The following is a 22,946-nucleotide window of genomic DNA, read 5'->3' on the forward strand; positions in this document are numbered from 1 at the left end:
GAGGATGGTTCTTGTCAGTTAATATATTCATGAGCATGCCTGCCAAATTGCCCACACTGGCTCCCAGGAAACTGAACACTTCAGAGTTGGGGGGAAGTTTGAGTCTTGGTCTGAAGTATTTGCATCAGCTTCATTACTCCGTTCTCTGACTGATGCTGCCATAGCTGTGTGAAGCTTCACTGAAGCTTCCTTTTTATTTTAAGAGGTGGTGTTTTATAAAAAAATAGACATAATTGATTTCTGCTTAAAAACACAAAGAAGTAAATAAACTAAAAAGTGGAGAATCATGAAATGGGATATTGCATTAAAAATATAATTTCTTTGGAAATATCTTCTTTTTTTTTCTTTTTTTTTTTTTTTTCTCAAGTAACAGAATCCTCACTCTTACGACTAATGATGTTACTGTTTTATTGGTGGTCTGGCCTGTGGTCTGATGGAGTTCTTCAGTATTCCAGATATTGTACTTGATGTCACATCTTACAGCATTTTCAAGTTTCTGAATTACCTTACCTATGAAACCCACATGAACTCTGTTTTGAAAAAAAGTAATAAAAATCACTCACATTGACATTTTGCCTTTAAGATCCACTTCAGCCTATTTAACCAGAATTTCACAGATCTCACTGTCATCAGTTCTCCCTTTTCCTGATAAAGTTTCAGAATCAAGATGAAAAGCTGTAGTTTTGCCTCAGTGAAACGTAGTGATTCCAGCAACTGCCCCAGCATTGTCCTTGTATGGCCTGAAAGGGGCAGGTGGGAATCATGCTCAGTTTAAAATGAGAATTAAATGGCATTTGCTGTTGAATATGTATGGACATGGTGCCTTTTCTCTGCATCCCCTCCAGGTGTTTATGTTGCACTATACATCCCATGCTTTGCAGAGTGAGGAGGTGACTCTGCCTTCTCTGCAGAGGCTTTGTCTGAGTGCTCTGGTTCCAGTCTGCTCTGTGGCAGGAGCTGGAGCTGTATCCCATTAACTGGGACCAGCTGGGCACACTGCACTGGAAAGCCTGAAGCAGCTCCTCACCACCCAACGACTCCTTTTGGGACCCTGAACCTTCCAGCAGCCATTGGCAAAGCTGAGTGGAACCTTAAAGTTGGCATCTAGAATAGTGCTGTGGGTGGTGGGGTTATTTTGGAGGGTGTATGCCCAAAGGCTTTCAAAATTTTCAATATGTTTTTAAAAAGATATTGTTTAGTCCTTCCTGCCCTGCTCCTCTCTGAGAGTGGGCAGTCCCTCCTCAGAGCAGATCACTATAGTGAGATCAAAATGCCGGTTTTGATGGTAAAGACAGGTTCATGTTGTACCCTTAGCTGTCATCTCAGCCTTTTGGCACAGAGGGTCTCTGTGCACCTTTGAGCACATATATACGGTATGTAAGGTGGTTTTGGGTGAGCTGCTGCTGTTTGGAGCTGTCAGTCTCCTGCTCCGTGATGAGTGATGCTGCTGAGAAGCTGTGGGGCAGCACTAGCACCTCCAGAATGCTGTGTCTGGTGCTGAGGGCTTCTCCGTGGGTCTGAAGGATTAGCCAATACTAATCTTAAGCTTCTTAACACTTAGTGAGAATTCAGAATTTCATTACCTTTAATTGTTTTGTAGCAGGCTAATGTAATCACACTCTTGGCATCTTGGTTGGAAACTTCTTTCTCTTTGCAAATTCAGTCCAGTGTTTAAAAGTATTTTTTACAATATATTTTGTGTACTGAATTTTCTGTGCAGCTTGTTTTAAACTGCCATGCAAGTCACAGGGATCCTGAATAAATTTAGCAGCTGATTCAATTTTTTTGCCATTTGTACAATTATTTTTTCCAGTGGTCCTTTTTGTACATGAAAAGTTTTGATAAATCCTTGGGATAGGGATTTGTTACAGAAAAGGTGTAGTGAATGACTTCAGCTCAGTGTATTAAAGTTTGGTAGTCTTATTTCAAGCTTGTATTTTAAATCTCTTTTTCTGATAATGACCAGGCCGGCTCTCTGCTGATGAGACTTGACAAGATCGTCATCCATGTGATTTCGTTTGTTGTTTTCATGGCAGCCCTGGGGATGGAATTAACTGGAGCAGGAATGAAGCTGTGCCCTCCTCCAGAGCAACTTGGGCGCTGAAAACAGCAGAGATTTTAACAGATAAATATGTATTTATGTAGGACACGCATAAAACGCGGGCATCAGCAAAACCCTTCAGAAGCCCCGGTGGGATGAATGGGAGACAATCACCCTCCCGGAGGCCAGGTGGAGCAAGATGCACTGGAATTTGGGGAACTCCGAGTGCTTTGTCAAACCAGTCGTTAGCGAGTGCCTTCTGTTAATCTTCCATCTCCAGGTTACTGGTTTTGAAATTTACTCCTGCTGTTGTTTACTCCTGCCCATTGTTCACCTTGAGGGAAGCGTGAAAAGTACCTCAGGGGGCTAATGTTCCCCCACTCACCTGCAAAGGTCACTGGTTGCATGAGAAAGGGACAAGCACCAGCCTCGGGAGCTGCTCTGAAAAGCAGTTTTTAGAATTAACACACAAATTCTTGGAATAGACACATCAGGGCAACATTTTCCTAGTTAAGGTTAGTGTGTACTGAATGCTTCAGCTCCAGATTGAAGTCACAGGCACTGATTTGGGAGTTCGAGGATGCGATTTTTTTTTTTTTTTTTGATTGTGGTTTGGGTTTAGTGGGGGTTTTTTGTTGTTGTTCTTTTTTGGTTTGTTTGGGGTTTTTTTCTTTGTTGGTTTGGGTTGTTTTTGTTGCTTAGTTTTTGTTCGAGGTTTTTTGTTGCTGTTTGTTTCTTTTGCCGGGCGTATTGGTTTGAGGATTTTCTTGTTTGTTTTGAGCATTATTGGGGGTTTTTGGGGGTGCATGTCTTAGCTTGTTTTGAGGAGGGTGATACCACCTCAGGATCTCTCCATGCCGTGGTCATATCCACATTTTATACCCTATCCAGGTATTTGGTGCCTGCATAGAAGAATAGTGCAGGTGAATCAAGTCTGTAACAGATTAATAACTTTCTGAATCAAAACATCACATACTTTATCAACATTTGTTATGGCAACAGCTGACACATCTTGAAACGCGAACAGTATTTTTCTTCTACTGTTTTAAATAGTTTTGTGTGCTTTTGTGTGAAAAAAGCAGGAAAGCACATATAGGTCTGAGGCAAATGATGAAAAATTGCAGCCTCTCGATAAACTTTACTCCTGCATTCCTTGTAATTACTTCAGTAATGTTGGCTAAGGATGAATATAAAAATAAATCATTGCTACTCCTTGTGTTTTCCTTCCAAAAAACCCACCCAAAACTGTAATATTTGGATGGTTTAATGAGATCATCACTGTAGAAGTGTCATCAAACTTATGAACAAGCAGCAAATATTGCCTTCATTAATTCCATGTGAGGTTTTCACAAGCAGGCAAGCAATGGCTCATGTTTATTAAAGTGAATGGATAAGACTACTAAACAGTGAAAGGTGCTGAGAAGAGTTTCCTCTGTTTCAGTGAGTGGCCTTCCAGGGAAATGAGGAGGTGACTCTTTGGACTTAGATTTTCAAGTGTGGCATTGAGAGGTGAAGACAGGAAGGGCAGGGCTGGGTTTCCTGAGGAAAGTTCGTGGCCATCACTGGTGAGCAGCTTATCCCTGGTATCCCCACAGGTCTGGGAGGGAGAATGGAGCTGAGTCTGGCTTCTCTTCTGAGAACAGGGACAGAGCCCTGGGACAGCTGTCCAGGGAGAGCCTGGAATCCTCCTCTCTGGAGACATTCAAAACCCACCTGGACACGTTCTTGTGTCCTGTGGAGGAGGCTGTAGCACTCCTCAAGCCCTAGGAGGCAAAAAACCACCAGGGGATAACCACCTGGATTCTCTGCTATGTGTGGAGGAGAGGAGTGAGCTTTGTAAGGAGATGCTGCTTTTCTCTTCCTGGTCATGACAGATCTGGTTGGTAAAAGGCTTGGTTTTGGGGTTTTTTGGGTCTGGGTGAAAGGCCCAATAAATGGTAAGAACTCTTCACTTTGTTCACCATCAGTCCCAGAGCTCTCACAGGACTTTAATTTGTTCTAATGGTTGATGCCCATAATAAGCTATCTTTGGAAAATATATTTCATTAAAAAATATTTCTCCGTGGCTTTGCTCCTTCAGGGAGGACTGAGGAAATTGCAGGAATTCCCAGTAGAAATAATTTATAAAGGTAGGCTGTATGGGGCTCAGATTTCTGTTACTTTCACCGTAGCAAGACTTGTTCACCTCCAGATACTCCATTTTCTCCTCATGCTGCTCCCTTTCTCCGGCAGTCCGACATGCTAAGGGTGAAGAGAATCTGACAGACACCATAGAGATCAACATTTCCAAGTGCATCTCCATCTCTTGCAGTCTCATGGTTGATACAGTTCGAGGTTTACCCACCTCTTGACCCTTTTCAAGGGCATTTCATTTTGGGGTTTTTTGCCATTTCTTCTGGGGCACAGGAAGCAGTGTCTCCCTGGATTTAGGTTTCAGTCACAGTAAGGCTTGTGCTCTGCTGGGGAGAGGGAGCAGTGAGGAACCACAGAGTGGCCACCTCCTGAAAAGCAAGGACATTATTTAGGTCAGAAGCGCTGAGAAAGGAACACATTGTGAAATAATGCGCAGTTTTGTCTGTGCTGATCTTGACAGAGTTGTCCTGAGGTTCCCATTGGACTTTACAGATCTTCAGATTTGCTTGTTAGTTTGTTATTCTCATACATGCATTTGTTTCCCCCCACCTAGGATTGTTGCTTTGTAGTCTGAGGACACCTTCAAAGCTGTGCATCTCCAGGGACTCAGTCTTCAAAGGGTTGGATAGCTGCGTGAGATCCTGGAAGGGTTGTGTTCATCACCCTGGAGGGTGCCTAAGACCTTTTCAGTGACTGCAAATCCTGCGTGGGCTTGTCTTGTTGACCAAGCAGTGGAAAGACTGCATCACATGTACAGGCATGATGGAAACACCAGGAAATTCTCTGCTGTGTTGGCACTTCCATTTCCTTGCTAGAAAGAGACCAGAGGCTGCACATAGGGGATGTTGAAATTCCTGCACCTCAGTGTTGTCATTACAGCTGTGTTCTTTCCTGCTGCTCTCATCTCCAGCTCTGCTTCTCAAATTCCCTCCTGGTACCTCTCCCCATCCAGCTCTCTTGGCTGTCTTGCCAAGGATCTTACATGCCACATGTGTGTCATCTGTGGTTATTTTTCTCTGTCTTCCCTAATGTTTTCTTTTACCTGAATGTTCTGTGTTAGCTCGTTCCACGTTTTAAAAAGCAACAGTTAGTCTTGTCATCACTCAAAGCTTCTTTTTTTTAATTCAAATTACAGTTATTCTCTTGTCATCTTTCCCATGGGCTTCATAGGGGCAAGAACTTGTTTGGTTTGTTTCTCTGTTTGTGCATTCATGTTAAGTGAGATGATACATAGAAGGCATAATTTAGATCTGAAGAGGACATTTTATTGTTAAGGACAAACATTTTTCACATGCACAAAGAGCAGCCTTGACTGTGATTTATATTTCTCATTGACTTTAAATAGATGAGTAGTTTTGAACTGCATGAGTTAATCTTACCCTGTGAGCCTTTGTGTTTTTTGTGTTTTATATTTCCCTGGTGCAGTGTTTCTTTCCTGAATGAATCCAGACCACTGGGAGCAAGGAGTTAAACAGTCTGTGCTGTTTTATTCCTGATTAGAAATTTTTTTGCATGTGGTCTTACTTGCAGATGATTCTCCTGAACATGCTCTCAAAGATGAGCAACACAGGCAACACGTGTAGCTCCACTGATATTTTTGGGGTTGATGTTCCACCAGTTTGCTCAGATCTTGTGCTGCTCAGATAAGATGTGTCCCATAAGGAAAATTCCATAGGGAAAATTCTGAGTTTAATCAGAAAAATGCCACAAGTTTTAGCAGTGTTACAAAGCTGTGGTTGATTACTCACTGAGCTGGAGAAAAATACCAGAGAGGAGAGGTGCAAACAGCAGACTTCAAAACTTAGAGGGAAGTGTTGTTCCCTGTGTCTTGCCACTAAGGAACTTTCCTTGTGTTTTGCTGTGGTGTAAGTATTTGCTTTAAATTTAATGCAGTTCTCACGCAAGAAGAATTAACATTTAAGGAAAAAATCAACCCAGCACAGTGCCAGAAGGAGCCACAAAATGCCTTGTACATGCTAAAACTCTTAACTGATTTTAGTACTAAAAATATAAAGAACGTCAGCTGGTCTGAAAGAGAAGACTGACCCTCAGTTAATGTACAACATTATTTCCAAAGCTGTTGAAAGCTAGAGTGGCAAAATACACAGTTTTCTTAAAATTTTCACTGTCTCCTGGGCAAGTAAGGCACCCTAGGCAGCCATGCCTGGGGTGATCTTGTTAAAAAGAGTATTTGTAAGACACTCCAGCCTACCCAAGGTGAAAAATAAAACTTCTCCAACAGATGCATGACAGAGGTATGAAAAAACTTCTGTTTCCTCTAACCATAACTCCAGTTTTGTTAACAGTGCCATCGTAACAATTTTGCATAAATTTCTGGGAAATCCCCTGCATAATACTGAATTCTGAGATAAATGATGGGCTGTGCTGTTTGGCTATATTTTTATATCCCAAAATGTGTATTGCTGTTAAGTTCTTTATAAGTGGGGTTTGCTTCTTAATGCAGCAGTTAAAGTTCTGCAGACGCCTTCGTTGTGGGATTAAAGGCCAGTCCAGTCATGCTTTATAGTAAGAGTACATTTATAAATTGTTTATAGAAGGCTAATAAATAATTAATGTCTGTTATTAAACAGGTTACAGGCATGAAGAGTGTCTATTATGTATGGCAATAAGCACACAGTAGAAGGTGTTAAAGACAGTGTTTTGTCTAACTGCTGCCCTAAAATCCATAACAAATGACCCTTTGTTAAAATATATATTAAACATTTGATTTACTCAATGCAGATTTATAAATACTTTATAGTTAGTACTAAATATAATTCCAGGACTTGACTCCAGCCTTCTAGTAAAACTCCCTGCTGAGGAGGGAATGGCTTTCTGAGGTGAAATTGAAATCCAGAGCTGTGAATGCCTGGTGCTGTGCTGACAAGCTGTCTTCTTGTAATATACTAATAAAAGGATATTTTAGAAAACTAATGTGTGTTTTCTAAATAGACACAGGACCAAGTCAAGCATCAGTAATTTGGAAGATAAAGCAGAGTATTTTAACTTTAGTAGAAGATTCAGATTCAAGTCTCAGTTTAAATCACATTGAGAATAAGAAATGGTATTCCTAATGAAAAACAATTTCTGTGTTTAAACAGGCAGTTACATTTTCTTTATTTTTGGTGTTAATGCAGCCATCTGCTGATGCAAATAAAAATGTTGCATTTAATGCAGATTTCTATATATATGCACAGTTTCTTGTGAGATTTGTTTCTAGTTTTACCTTTTCTTTTGAAGAGGGAAACTTTTGCAGATCCATTATACACTATACTGAATTAATATGATAGATGTATTGTGAGGCTCTTTTTTAGTCATGGGTCTTTGTGGTGTGCCTTTCCTTGTCCTTCTGTCTTTGATGACAGCTGGTTGGTTTTGTTCATTTCAGGTATAGTCTGATTTTCTTTGTTTCAATCTGTCTCCAGTAGAGACAGGAGTGAAGGATATCCACCAATTCGCTGAGAACTGAAATTTCTGTGGTTTTTTAATCTGTTCAATGTCAAATGAACAGTTAATGCAGAAACAGGAGAATTCCTTAGTAAATCACAAGTGTTGGTTTCCTTTTCACTTTAATGCTATTCATTGCAAGTTTAATACCTTTTTCTTCACTCAGAGTTTTTGCAGTTGTTGAGAATCCTGCACCAACACTTCTTTTTGAAAAACTATTACAGTTTGATTAATAATTTTTCTTAATAAAAGCTTTATGTGGCATAAACACAGTTTCATAATGATTTGAATGTTATGTATTTTAAAACTGAAGTGGTTGTTCCTGAAAAATTATATCTTCTGCCTTTCTGTGTATAAAAGGTGAAACGGAGGTATAATTTGATTAATTTGTGTACACTGATAAAAATACATGATTGGTGGAAAGAGTAAAAGGATCTTAATAGGCTTTTGCTCATCAATTGGTGCTGGAATCGTGGAGAATCTTTGGAGCCTTGGAATGTCTCCCTCCCCTCTCCCACCCCTGGCAGTACCAACAATTCACACCACAGCAGAGAAAATGCTGGCAGGCTGCAGAAAAAGCAGCCCTTAAAAGAAAGTCTCTTTCCCCTTCCTTCTGCAGGTAAGAGTCTTGTCGAAGATAAGGATCAGCATAATCCCTGTTCTCTGCTATTTGTAATTCCCATGTGCTGACTTCTTACACCAAAATCTGCTTTCGAGAGTTTCCAGAGTAATTCAAGATTAGTTTCTCTTTCACTGCTAAGAAACAGGGAAAAGGAAGAAAGGAGGATAAAGACGCTAAATGAAGCATGGAATGGCAGTGTAATTATTGCAGTGTGTTTGGCAGTGTCCAAGGCCAGGTTGGACAGCTTGGAGCAGCCTGGGACAGTGGAATGTGTCCCTGCCCATGGCAGTGAGGGGACAGGAGGAGTTTTAAGATCTCTTCCAACCCAAAGCCTTTCCATGAATCTGGTATTCTGTGTATGCACTTTCGTGGCTCAAGATCAGAATCTCTTTAATACCACATAAATACCTCAAGTCAATTTCAGGTAGTGTGTAAACAGCATCCTAAATACAAATATTTGCTGAATCTTAATATTCTATTCATTTTTATGAGAAGTGAAAAACACATGGAATTTAAGTTTTTTTTAATGAATTTTTCTGTGTTCTCAAGCAGATTGATCAGAATTCTTTAAAATGTCACTGAGCAGAAATGAAAAACTGTACTCAAGAGTTTGCACATGAGCAATAAGCAAACTTGTGTTTATATTTAATAAAACATTTTTTAATTAGTTGTGAAGATTTTTTTTCTTTTATTATAGAAGATATGAACATGAAATGGTTTATCACTCATGATATATTGGAAAATATTTTCTGAAACTCTCCTTAGCAAAACTGCCTGAAATTCTTGCATAGAGCTCACCAGTATTTTTAATCTGTAAACCTTTGACTCCATAAAGACATCTTCACTATCTTTTTCCTTTTGATCACAAGCTGAGAGTTTTAAGTACTTCTTTGCTATGCCTGGAGTGCCAGGGATCTTGATTCTTAGAATTGTGCAATGGCTGTGGTCAGGTATTGGCTCGATCAGTTACATTAATAGGGCTGCAGCTCACTCAGACATAAACTTCTGGAACAATAAATTGTCAGTCTGTGAAGAGCCCATCTGGATTTATTTTACCTTATTTTTTTCCCGTTTCTTTTTCTCTCATTTTTATTCCTCCCCCCACTTTTTTAAACTTTGTGTATTTATTTATATGTTTATTTTTACTTTTCAGTGCCAACTCCTGGCATCCTAAAACCTGTCCATGCCCAGTTGAAGTCTCCCATTTGCCTGTTAACCTGCTGCAGAAATTGCATCTTGACAACATGACATTGACTTATATCCTGTATTTCCTGCTCTGCCTGCCTGTGAAGTTATCCATGAAGTTAACTTAATAACTGAATCCAGTGTGGATTAGAGCATTCTAGTAACACTTACTTAAAAAAAGAGAGAATTTTCTATTTTCCCCTGTAAAGCAAATGTAAGGCCATCCTGTTTTTTAAACTGAATATGTCCTGTACAGAAATGCGTTTATATACCAGTGTGAATTGGGTTCTGCTCATGGTAGAACTGGAATCCTTTGGGTGCATAAGGCCTTTAAATTTTGTTTGAGCAATAAGTGCACAGACAGAGATTTTGTGACAAATACTTTGCCTGTTTTCCCTGTGTCATGTACAAGCAAATACAACACTCTGTGTCAGTTCTACCAAACATCAGCTGTCAGTTCAGAATCAAATACTTCCTATCCTTTTTGTTTTGTATCTGGTTTCTTCCTTTCAAACACTAGCCAGTGGCAGCAATTTGGAGAGCTAGAAATTTTCTAGGTTTTCTAGACTGATAGTCAAACATTTGGTAGTAGAAATTCAGTACTCCAAGATTTTATTATTGCCGAGGTTTTTTAAAGTTTTGGTGTTTTTTATGTGTGGATAAACTCTTTGTGAGCCTGATTTTTAAATAGCTTGCTCCTGGTGCTGGGATTCTTTGTTTGGAAAGTGTTCTTACTATAAAAAAAAATAAAATTGTGGGAGGATATGGAAAACCACTGTGGTTTTTTATGACCTGCATTTTGAAAGGAAGGTGTTTCTGTTAACTTCCAGTTCACAGTCTAAACAAATTATCTGTAATGTTATAAAATACAGATCTTTGGGTATTAGACCATCCTTTGGGCAGTCTGAGAGGACTGGAGGCTCAGGTAAGTGATCATGTGTGAGGTGTAGCTCAGGTTGGAGATGTTGCTGAGTGGAAACTTGGAGTAATTGGGGGTTTTGGCTGATCCTTCTGGGCATGGTCCAGTCTGGGAGAGCAGCCAGAGATTCCCTCCAGCTCCCTCTGTCAACCAGGGTGTAAATCCTTGGGGAAGGGTGGCTGGATGTGTGGGGGCTCTGCAGGTGAGACCTGAGCCAGGTGTGTGGGGGCTCTGCAGGCAGGTGTGGTCTGGCCAGAGCAGGCTGTGTGCAGCTGTCCTGTGGGTAAAAACTGCAGTGATTTGAGGAGAAATCTGTGCTTCAGGTGTTGCACCTCCAGTTCAGGTGTGCTGAGAACCTCCACAGGTGTGCTCTCCACCTTCTGCTGTCTGGGCTGGCTGCTGTTTTGTTTTTCCTTTGTAGGGAAATGCCTTGAGTTCCTCCACCTCAGGCCCCAGTGCAGAACTTGCCACCCAGCAGGAGTCTCAAAGCCACGGGGGTGGTTTGTTCCCAGGAACAGCATCCCTGCTCCCTGTTTTGGGGAGGAGCTTAATGGTTCAGACAGGGGCTCATTTGTCATCTACTGACTCAAATACTTGGGTTTGTTAATATTGTTGCATGACTTTGCTTTCTTCACTGTTGTTGCAGTCTTTTCTTGGATCACTGATGAATTTTTGGATGCAGCCACAGTAACCTCTTATTTGCTATTTATCTTCCCTTGATATTTGCCATCTATTTTTTTTAATGTAGCCTAAAGCCCTGAGACTTGTCTGCACTTCTTTTTTCCAGGTTATCTCTAAAGAGGTTTTTCTAAAGAGACTCTCTTCACCAGTTCCCTGAATTTCTTTGACTTCTGAGGTCTGACAGCTTCATTCTGATCCTTTCAGAACTTATTCAATCCAGAAGAAAATTTTACTGCGTCATAATAACTCTTACAAATTACTTTCCCCCCTTACCTTTTAGGTAGAGACTTGTGGAATTTCATCTTGTGTGTCACCATCCCATATGATTCCCGTAAAATTCATGAGGTGAACATAGTTTCTGTCTCTTCAGGACATCCTACCAAGCTCTAAGTGCAGTTTGGCCTTTACAGAGTTTGCACACATAACTGGAGCACGCAGTGAGAGGGGGGAATGGCACAGTCTGTATTTAACATCTGCATCTGGGTTTAACCAGGATCTGCTGCAAAAGAGCAATAAACTCTTCTACCCAACATTATTGATAACACATACAAGGGAAACCAGCAGTCCAACCCTAAATATCCTGGGATTCTTTGGACAGAATATTAAATTTTCACTCTCTGACAAGAACTGGGGAAACTACCAGCAAAACCATGTGTCCTTGTAGGAGTCAGATACTCAGAAACCCTGATTTCTTTTTGTGAATGAAAATCAAGTTGGGTGCTGCTTGTTTGCTGGGGTTGGTGGGCACTGCATGTCCAGTCAGTGCTGATCCAACTTGTCCTTGGGGAGCTGCTCAGTGCATTCCTGCTCTCTCTCCCCCTCAGCCTTCTCCAGGGGATGCTGTAGACAGTTTTTTTTTTCTACTCAGAGCAGGCAGCTGCTTCGGGAACAGCTGGAATATTTTGAGCTTTCATATACCAATCAGTAATTCTGTGATTTTAAAGCTTTGAAGTTTGTATTTTGGTCAGGACTGTGCTTCTGCCTTTCTCTCTGATGGTGATTCCATGCTAGCTCTGTGCTGCTGCCTTTGCTTACTGCCAGGGCATGACATGAAACTCATTATATACAGCAAATTATATACAAGGGACAAAAAACCATGTAAAAACTCATTACTATCCCATTGAAAGTACTAGGGAAAACCAAGGTAACCACCTTTACTATCAGGAAGAGCTGGAACCTCAAGTATTTTTATAAAACTCTCAGCTTGCACTTTAAAATGTATTTTATTAGGGAACTGTTTTTTAGCTGCCATTTGGAATACTTTATGGTAAGTTGTGCAGTTTGTGTGGGTTAAGTCCAAGAAACTACTTAGAGACTACCTTTAAAAATCCATGTATTTTCATAAAATCTGTTACTTTTTCCCTAACCATGGACTAGGAAGCCTGTGAAACTGCTGGAAACCTTGAGGAATATATGTGCCAAACTTAGGCATAAAACTTATTTGAAATTCTGGAGGTCATCAAGAAAATTTGCCTTTTGATTAAGTATTTGAAAATCGATGGAAATTGTCCCATTCAGTTGTCCCCCATGGAGACTTCAGAGGAGTGTTTTGATTCTGCAGTTGTTTGGATCTGTAGCAATTTCTATGAGCTGAGACCTGAGACATGAAGCGACTATGAAATTCAGCCAGAGTCAGATAAAAACAATGTGGGGAACGCTGCAGTGTGACAGCACAAACCAAGGCATTCTTAGCAGATAAAAATAAGTAAACCCAAGCAATTAAGTGCATGTGGGAGAGACTGCAGACACCAGCACAGCACACATCTCTGATCTTTCCCGAAAGATCAGTGCACACCAGATACCTATTCAGTGTTTAGTCACACACTGGTGCTCAACTTAGCACGTGGCTGGAAATGGCTGTGCCAGTGCTTGAAGTCTGCAGGAGTTTAAGTAGCAAAAGAGTGTGAAATTAGAGAATGCACATACACACACAGGCAAAGAGTGAGCTGCAAGTATGTGAGTGAACTGAAAAACCCTTCTGTTGTTTATGTTGCTGTCAGAACAGTAACCAAGAGGAGGGTGGCCACACGTCAGGAGGTGAATTTTTGGGATTTCTTGCAAGGAGTCAAGTGGAAAAGAGACCAGAGGTGGATCTGCCTGCCCAGAGCTTTCCTTATCTGTGAAACTAAGGTGAACAAGGAAAAGGATCTGCTTATTTGGGAAGTACCACCAGTCTCCTGTAAGGCCCCCATTCCTCACAGCCCATGGTGCAAGCCTTGTGTGCTTGGATAAATGCAAAGAAAGTGTTTCCTGCTATGTGCAGAGTGTCACTCTTCCACTGGCTGTATTTGCAAAGTGTCTGAGGACATTTCAGTGCCAGGCAAACATCAAGGATCTCCCCCAGGACTGTTTCCTGACCAGTGCTTGGGTTCTACCCAATACCTGGGTGTCCCTAAGAGCACCACTCAGACTGCTGATGGTTCACAAATCAGCCTTCAGCTGGGACAGGCAGCACTAGAGTGGCCTGAGTGGAGCCTCCTGGCAAGGGCTCAGGCTGAACAGCCCAAAATGTCAGTGGTGGGATGTGCAGGTGACCCTGGGGTTGCTGCTTGTGCTAGGGGGGGCAGGGAAATAAATCCCTGCAGCCTCCAGGCCCATCATGGAGCACAGGGAAAAGGTTTCATGGTTTTCTCAGGCAGTGCTTGAATTTGATCCGGTACTGTGGCTTATCTGGTCTCTTGTCCAGTCCTCTCCTGGTGGGTGGTTGACAACAGACTGAATCATCTGAATCTCAGGTGAGATGAGTAGGAAAAGATTATATATACATTTATATATATGTGTGTGTGTATATATATATATACACATACATACACACACACACACATACATATATATATACATACACATATATATATGAATATATTAAAAATAAATACATAGGAAAAATTATATTGCCATATAAATATGTTAAAAACACAGGGAGAGAAGGGGAAAAAATTACTTTCAATATGACCACATAGGCCAGAAAACGTGGTTTGGCATATTAAATAAACATCCTTAGAAGGATTGTTTGTTGGTAAAAAACTTGGTAAAACCAGCTTGTCTCCAGGAGCTTTGGAGCAGGTTTCAAAGTACTGAATTGATGGATTCAAGAAAATTTGTTCATAAAAACTCTGCTTAAAACATGTGATAAGATTCAGTGCTACTTGCTTTTGTTTTAGGGAATGGGATTTGTAATTTGGATGTGAGATGAGTGAGATTCCTAGGATTTGAAATGAAATATGTATTTGAACTGAAGTCTATAAACATTTTTGAAAACAACAGAAAAGCAACTTCTCTGTATAGTTCAGAGTAGTAATTTGGGAATGCATGAGGTCTTCTGAAACATGGAGAGTAACATTTAAGATCTCTTCTGTGAAGTTGCTTTTCATTCTTGTTCAGCTGCTTCACTCAGACTTGCAATTATGTATAGATATTGATTTTCTAGTTCTTTAATTACTGTTTTGAACCCATCAAAAGTTAAATGGATGGTGTGCCATATGCTAAACTCTCCATACAGGAAGAGTTTTCAAAAAATTATGTCTTAACTATCTAAAAATGCTATAAATGCATCTTGGTGATGCTCAGATCTGGAACATTCCCGTTATAGATACTTTATTTTTTTACATCCAACATCAGATGTTAGCAGCATAAAGGCTCTTGGTGATGGAGGAAGTGGTGGGAGCACTTGTGTGATATTCAGTCTTAGTCTTTTGGATTTGAGTTGGGTGAGTTCACCATGTTTTCGTCAGTGGAAATACTGCTGCAAGGCTTGAGTTGTAAGTTCTCATTAAGCTAATTGCATCTCCCCATCTTTACAATGTAGGAATGTCATTTCCACGGCACAGTTAGAGGGATTACTGTTTATTTCCTGGTAATGTTCTGATAAATGCGTGGCTTGAGCCACTTAAAGGGTTATTTTCTGTGGAATTCAGTAGCAGCTTGTGGGATGTAGGAATTGTCTTGTCCAATTGCCTTGTCCAATTAGAGCAGGAACTTCAGGCAAAGTGCACCAGGTTAGCAACATGAGTCAGACAGTAACCTTTTTTGTTTGTTAATGGAGTAAATGTATCATCAGGGTACAGATGAATGTGTGCTCTAATTGTCTTGGCAGAGAGGGGGGAGCTCTGGCCTGTGTCATGTCTTTAACAGAAATTACTGCAGCATTGTCATAAATTGATTGGAAATATTTTTTCCTCACATTACTCATGGGATGTCAACAAGTATGCAAATGTGAAAATTCAACATATGTCTGCTTGCTGCTTCTGCACTGTTTCTCACACCAGTTTAATGAGTAAAAACTGTCTTTTTAAAATGTCACTTCAAACTCAAGTCTTTCGGTGTCGAAGACCACCTCACTAATACTTTCTTAGTCTTGTGCCAGGATGTGAAACAGTTTATTAATTTGTTCATTTTACACACTTGAACTGTAGTCTGGTTTTTGTCTTATTCTCTTCCTCGCCTGTCATTACAGTTTGTTTATTTGGTGTTCCTCCTTGTTACACAGTGTTGCACCTTGTGGGGCATCAGTTTCCCATTGATCCTTGGGCTGTGACACAGTGAAACATTAGTACCTCTCTTTTGATCTCTGCAGCGAATGCCTTTATTTCCGAATGAAGCCATAATATTGTTATGTTGTGTAAAGACTTCCTGACAGCACAATAGCAAGGGCTGGGGCAGCTGCACAGACCCAGTGACCCCGGTGGGGTTATTCTGTGCCGTGCTCCTGTCCCACATCTGTTGGTGGGATGCTCCCAGCTGTCCTGGCAGCATGGAGCTTACCACAGTGCATCAACCTGGGAGCCTAAAGCCTGGCTATTCTTTTACTGAAATCTGCCACCTTTACCCTGCACACTCTCATTAAACACCATTTCCTTGCGGGTTTGTTTAGCCCAGGAGGTAACAGCATTTTCACAGAGCTGGAGATGTTAACCGTTAGCAGCATGCTTAATTAGCATACCCTGTGTGCTTAGGTCAAAAGTTTTAGGGTTGTCTTTTTGTTGCAGTGTTGAAATGTCTTGTGTTTTTGGAGAAGGGACAGTGGGGACAGGCAGGGGTGTTGGGCTGTGCTGAAGCACTCTGCAGGTACCCCAGAATCTTGAGAGGAGGCACAAACTTCTCTGGGCAGTAAAGTCTTGTGCTGTCAGTGTGGGCATCAAGATGCCCTGTGTGCCCAAGCTTTCAGTCGAGGGCAGACCCGAGGGGATGCTGCAATCCCCCACAGCAAACCCAGGGTTTGTGCTGCTTTGCTTTCCTTCACGGGGCAGGAAGGATGTGATCACACAAACCCTTTTATCTGGGCTGCAGCCTTGTGTTTGGATAAGAACAAAAAAGGGACTCTCATAAGACAAATGAGGTGCTTTAAAACATTGCTGGGTATTCAGGATGTATTGGCTATGGCAGAAAAGCATTTATGCTCTGTCCTTTACATCTGTCTTAGATTTAGCCTACAACATTTATTGCTTAAAATTTGCATGATAGTTGAGCTGAGAAGAATTAAGTCAACTCTTAAAAGATCCTCTCTCCCTACAGTACTTGGAGAGTTCAAATTAAAACTAGTCACGTGTTTGAATTATATCTGTTTAATTTGAGGAAAATGGTACATCTTTGGTTTTGCTTTGCTTTAAAGTTGGACAGAGAGTAAAGTAAGATGTATATGTATTGCATGTACAAACAACTAGTGAAAATTTTTTTGGGGGAAGGCATCTCTGAGATTTTAAAACTTCACACGTGATAAGTCTCTGCAATAATTAGTGCTCCATCAGAGCCATGGTGACAGCGATCACACAGAACACAGCATAGGGTTTTGAACAGGAAGACACATCCTCTCCCTCTCTTCTTTTTGTAGTTATCTACAAGTTTTTGAAAGTTAGTAATAAGAATGTTTCAAATAAGAATAGCTGTGTATCACTAGGTGCATTCAAATACACTTTACTTCTTAGAAACAGCGCAGGTAGCTAATACAAAAGATCTTCTCCTCCTCCTTCTCCTTCTCCTTCTCCTTCTCCTTCTCCTTCTCCTTCTCCTTCTCCTTCTCCTTCTCCTTCTCCTTCTCCTTCTCCTTCTCCTTCTCCTTCTCCTTCTCCTTCTCCTTCTCCTTCTCCTTCTCCTTCTCCTTCTCCTTCTCCTTCTCCTTCTCCTTCTCCTTCTCCTTCTTCTCCTTCTCCTTCTTCTCCTTCTCCTCCTTCTCCTCCTCTCTCTTCCTCCTCCTTCTCCTCCTGGAAAGCCTGGAGGCTCTGGGAAGTCAGCTGGAGCTGTGGCAGTCGTTTGTAGCTCTGCTGCCATGGATCCCAAGTCTGGATGAATCTCAGGATCCGTTCCCTTCGCTGCAGAGCTGTGTTGTTTGGCCGTGCTGTGTGTCGAGGCATCGTCGCTTCTCCTGCTGTAGCCTGAAGTTTCCATGTTCTTTGGAAAAACCACAGGACTATTTTTCAAGAGTGCTAACAGCTTGACACATTCCACACACTAAAAAAGTTGACCTGGAAAAGCAATCAGTGATGGTGTATGAATATATTGTATTTACAGTAAGCACACTTGCTCAGAGCAGCACTGGGTCACTTGTTAGCTCACTGGGCACTTGTCCAAATATTAAAAATGTTGACATTAAGTAATTTGGGGGCTTAATAATGTTTTAATTAATGGCTCTTTAAACACCTCTGGTCAGATTGACCTACATGTCTAGTTGAAAAATTCTGGTAGAGGTAATAGATCTGGCACATTCAGTGCATTGTGGTTTGTGGAAGGCAGTGGGGCATACCTCAAATTTGTGATAACCCTTTATTTGTGTAGAAGAGGAAACAATAAATGCACAACACTAAATATTGTCCTTTCTGTTTATTTTTCAGATTAGCACTATATGTATATGAATATCTGCTCCATGTAGGAGCGCAGAAATCAGCCCAGACATTTTTATCAGAGGTGAGTTTTTTTTACATGACTTCTGGGGGTCTGCAAATGAACTTAATATGATTTAGTCTAGAATAAAAGTAGTGAGAACCTCTGCTTTTTTTTTTTTTTTATCAGTTTGCCTCAACCCACTGTTCCTTATCCTCTGGAACCCAGTTTGCCATGTCATTTTACATGATTTTGTGTGGTTTGTTATCCCCATTCACTGGGGAAGATTAATCTATTTTCTCTAATAAGTGGGCATGTTGGAGAACACTTCAATGGTACTCAGTTTTGATGACCTTTTAACTTACTGTTGATATCTCCAATTGTGAATGATGGGCTCTTCTAAATGTATTTTACATCCCACTGTCATACACTATCAGTTCTCCTTTTCTGAAGCACTGCTGATCTCTCTGTGCTTTCACCATGCTTTTAACCACTTCACTTCTTTTCATCTGTTGAATCAATGATGGCCACAACCACTTAGGTACTGCTTTTTTAAACACTTTCAACTGCTAATGGATTTTTTACCTTTACACAGTAGTTTTGGTGTTTTTTTAAAGAATCTTTTCAAAGACTTTTCATGCATGCTTTGAAGGTTGAAGTAAATTCTGTCTCCTCAGCATTTTACTTTTTCCCTAGAATACAAATGTATGTTGAACACATTGAAGTCTTCTGGGTTTATTATTGTTTTTAATCTTTGACAAGAATGTATAAGAGAAAAACAACAATAGCAGTAATTAATAATAATAATAATGATAGCGTAGTTCTAATAATAGGAATAGTGAGCAAAAATTGGGAATTGTCCTAGGAAAATTTGCTGCTTTAACTGATCTTCGTCCAAAAGCTAATACAATTATTATACTGGTGATGACATTTTGGAGATGGAAGAGGAGAAAATGAAAATTCAGAGAGTTGTTTGTGATGTTTATACAAAACTGACAAAGGATAGATAAGGAAAAAGGGTGGAATTATAGTAGGATCAGTTTATGTTTGCAGTAAAGCATGTTTTTGACAATTGTTTTAGCTCTGTGGTAAAGCATTGGAAAAATAAGAAATAAAATAATGCATAGTATCATCTTGGCTTTTCCAAAACAGCTGTCATTTGTAAATAATACATAGCACAAGGTAAACTTTGCTCACTTTGTTTTCACAATGTATTTGCAAAATGAACAGTTGGCAGAAGCATAGGTGGTATGACATCTGGATTTCCTGAAAACATTAAATACAGTGTCTTCAGACTCAGCGTCTAAAACTAATTCAGTTCTGAGTTACAGAGCCCCTCTCAGGTCTAAACAATGAAACATAAGAATATAAGTTTTCAAAATTAAGATTTGTACTCATCAAGAGATGGTCAGCATGGTTTAGGGACAATTAGTAGTGCACAGGTATGAGATATGAGCTGTGAGTTTATTTCCCTCACTAATTAGCAATGCAGGAGGATAAATGTGCTGACAGTTCTTGTGAATGGTTCTGTGACTGCCAGGCTGGATGCTCTCTCAGTTTGGGTGTGTTTCATTTTAAAGTTGAGCAGTTCAGAGTAATTCTAAAGCTGAATGTTGGGGCTTAAAAGAAGAGCACACATAGATTTTGTGAGCTGTAGGGCAGCCAGTGGTGTCCAGAGGTTAAGAGCCCTCTCTCACAGATCTGCCAGGGACTGTGGCTCAGAGGAATGGGACCAAATTAAAGGAAAATAGGAGCTGGATATCCATGAATCCACTGTGATACTCTATAACTTGGGGATGGTTGTCCAGAGAATCCCCGTGTTTTTGTCATGCTTTGTGTCTAGTTTGACTTTTGTATGCTTCCCTGGAGGAGTTGATCCTTATCCCACGTATTTTCTATCCTGGAAGTCAGATTCCAGCCTTGGATAATTCTACTAGCCTGGCTGGACCAGGTTGGTGGGCATTTCCCAGTTTAATCATTCCCTGGCTACGAGCTTAATCAGGACACTTGACAAGGAAGAGTTTTTTCCTCTATAAATAATAATCCTTGGTAAGTCTCATTGATCAGACGGACTACATCTGCTGTCTTAGACACAAGTATGGATATTTTGAAAAAACAAAACAAAAACCCTTGAAAAGAATGCCACATTTCCACGTTCCCTTCAGTCTCCTTCTCCCAATCAGTTTCTCAAGATGACATATCTCCCAGGACCCACAGAAGACCTGAACTGGGTACTTTCTTCACCAGGCCCTGTTTGAAGAAATAAATCTCTGCTTAGACATAAATGTGGATATTCTTCACAGACATAATTTTTACTCCTAAGTGAGTGATATTTCTGCTTCAGGAACTCCTTTTTCTGGTAGTACAATGCATCTCTTCATTATGTCACTTTGAACCTTTTTAGAAGTACTGTGTGTTCCTGATTATTAATACAAGTCTTTCCAAGACATTCCCAGGGCACATGAGGAGCAGCTGTGTCTCAGAGAAGTGTATTTGAAGAGTGTGTGATATCTTTGTAGTGGCTTTGGCTTTCAAATGTTCATCACTGTTTTCTGCCAACACTTAAGCAGGAACTTTGTAAAGTATGGGTTTTTTTGTGTATTAACTACTGTGTGAGGGATGTTGGTTTTCATTCTGTCAGCTTTACCAACTCAAGTAATAGTGGCTCAAGTTTATCTTTTATAAACAATTTAAAAGTGCAAAATTATTTTTTCATAGTTGTGTTCATATAATATATCAAAGTTGCATTAGGTTTCTTTGTGTCTAAGATTTTCTATATGGACTTTCATGTAAGTCCAAACAACATTTTTAGGTGTATGAGCTACATATTCTGCTATTGACAAAACTTGTATGTGTTTATATTTCCTAAAAATTGGAAATCAAGTGTGAGTTGAGAATATAAAATCTCTGAAAAATGCCAGCTTTAGGAAGGCCCCTGGCTGCATGAACATTATATCTACTTTTAATATTAAGCTTTTTATGTAGTTTTACATATATGTAAATTGATATATCTCTTTAAATTCCTTTCATATAAAGGCTGTTTAAGCATGTAATTAAAATAAACCTCTTCTTGTCTGCTATTGCTTCTTTCTCTAAAGAATAATATGGTTTGTGCTTTTAACAACTCCTTTTTTAACAGAGTTGGACAGGAAATGATGCTGTGTGTCATTGTAACTGAAGAGTTTGCAGTGCATTCAATGCCTTAGATCCACCAAGTTCTAACATGAGATATTCTTCTGGACAGTGTTGTGTGGGCTTTATTATAGCCCAAACAATGTAATTTTGGAGTTAAGGACAAGCTGCTGAATGGCATTGAAAAGGTGGTTGTGTGATTATAGTTTAGATACAACATTTGGGAAGTTTTGTAGAGAGGCAGATGCAGTTGCTGTGATGGGTGTTGACTGATGGGTTCCCTGATCAACAAGAAAAGTTTGAATTCATGATTGAGAGTAGGGAAACTGCATTTCCTTTTGAAACAACATAAAGCAAACCCATTTACCTTGGTGGGAAGGAAGTCCCAGGCAGTGCAGATGTTGAGCAGAGCGTGCCAGTGCAGGAAAACTGGCCAGAACAGCTGTACATTTTCCCTGGGTGGTGGGAGCTGGGTTATGGCAATGGTTCTGCCCTGCTTTTGCCACATTACCTGAGACTGAAGCACTCCTTGAGGATTATAAAACACTGCTGGCCCTGGCTGCGGGGGGAAGAGTGCCACCTGCTGAATCCACAGCATCAGTCCTGTGCACATGGGAAAAGACTTCAGGTTTTAAGGGTACTTTATCATCACATTTTAATCATGCATTTTTGATCTTATAATAGTACACAATATATTCAGAATTTAAAAAAAACACCCAGAGAATAAAATTCTAAACTATGCTTGCCTAGCATACGTGGAACTAATTTTAAGTATCAGCTATATCAATAAATGTAAAAATGTAAGTAAATAGGGCATCCAAATTGATGATCATAAAGCATCTCATAACGATGAAATCTCTTCCTCATCCTTTTTCTCTCTGAATTATGTAATACTTTTTAGTCATAATGATCACAAGAATCACAGTATAATCACAATATACCTCTTGTTTTTATCATTTTGTTTTAGATAAGATGGGAAAAAAACATCACACTGGGGGAGCCCCCAGGATTCTTGCATTCCTGGTGGTGGTAAGTACCAGTTTTCTTCTTCTCTGATTTTTATAGGATATGTTGATGGCCAGTTCCAGCTGCTGGAGGCAAGAAATTCAGGTGAATGCTGTAAAAAGTATGAGAGGATCAGGATTAAGAAGCACTCTCTTGTTAAGGAATAAAATAACAGAAAATTAGATACAGGAAAATTTGATACAGAAAAAGAAATAACAGAAAAAAGGTACTGGGTATTGGATACAGAAAAAAAAAAAAAAATTAGGGCATACTGCATTGATAAGAAAGAAGATGGCCTGGCTTTCCTTCTTCACCACCTTCCAGCACATTTTGCAGCTAAGGGACCATTCTAGATATCATAAATACTTGCACTTGGAAAGAATACACAGTAAATAGAGAGACTTGTAGATGTGAGGTTGCTCAGTCTGCAGTCCATAGCTGTGTGTGTAGAATTCCCCAGGGGAGAAGAGTGCTCATAGGCACTGCTGTGTAGCCATGGTCTTTATTCATTATTTTAATATATCCAACAAAGCTGTGTTTGAAGGAATGCAGAAGTGCAGAGAATATGCCCAGCTCTCAGGAGCACAAGAATTCACAGGTTTTGAAACAGTCCCACTTGAACCCAAATAATTTGCACAGCTGCATGGGAAGCAGGGTATCCTTCTTTGACCATTTTTTCACAGCTTTTGGTGTGTGATGGAAGCCTGGCAAGAACATGTCCATTTTATCTCTAATGTCTGCATTATCCTTAATTTTGATTTTGTGCAACAGAGTCCTCAGATTGTACACTAATCCCTGTTATGGTGCTGGATTAAGTTATAGAGGATTAAGTCTAAACCAGTAAGAAAAACCACTATGAAACTCCAACAAATTTTATTATTAAATATATTATTAAGTAATTCTAGCATACACAGTTTCATTCCAGAAACTTTGTGGTAGAACTGTTTGGTATATAACTCTAGTTGAAA

At 40.1% G+C, this 22,946-nt stretch overlaps 1 protein-coding gene across 6 annotated transcripts in view; it reads left to right on the forward strand.

The window, feature by feature from the left end:
• SSBP2 (single stranded DNA binding protein 2) overlaps positions 1-22,946 on the forward strand; it is a 120,598-nt gene that overhangs the window by 13,935 nt on the left and 83,717 nt on the right. For all 6 annotated transcript variants that reach the window (XM_079333348.1, XM_079333351.1, XM_079333349.1 and 3 more), the window contains exons 2-3: positions 17,853-17,925; positions 21,941-22,002. In XM_079333348.1, the coding sequence (XP_079189474.1) occupies positions 17,853-17,925; positions 21,941-22,002 (135 nt within the window). The remainder of the gene's footprint in view (positions 1-17,852; positions 17,926-21,940; positions 22,003-22,946) is intronic.

This window comes from Erithacus rubecula, assembly GCF_903797595.1.
Source record: "Erithacus rubecula genome assembly, contig: scaffold_96_arrow_ctg1, whole genome shotgun sequence".
Taxonomy (NCBI): Eukaryota; Metazoa; Chordata; class Aves; order Passeriformes; family Muscicapidae; genus Erithacus; species Erithacus rubecula.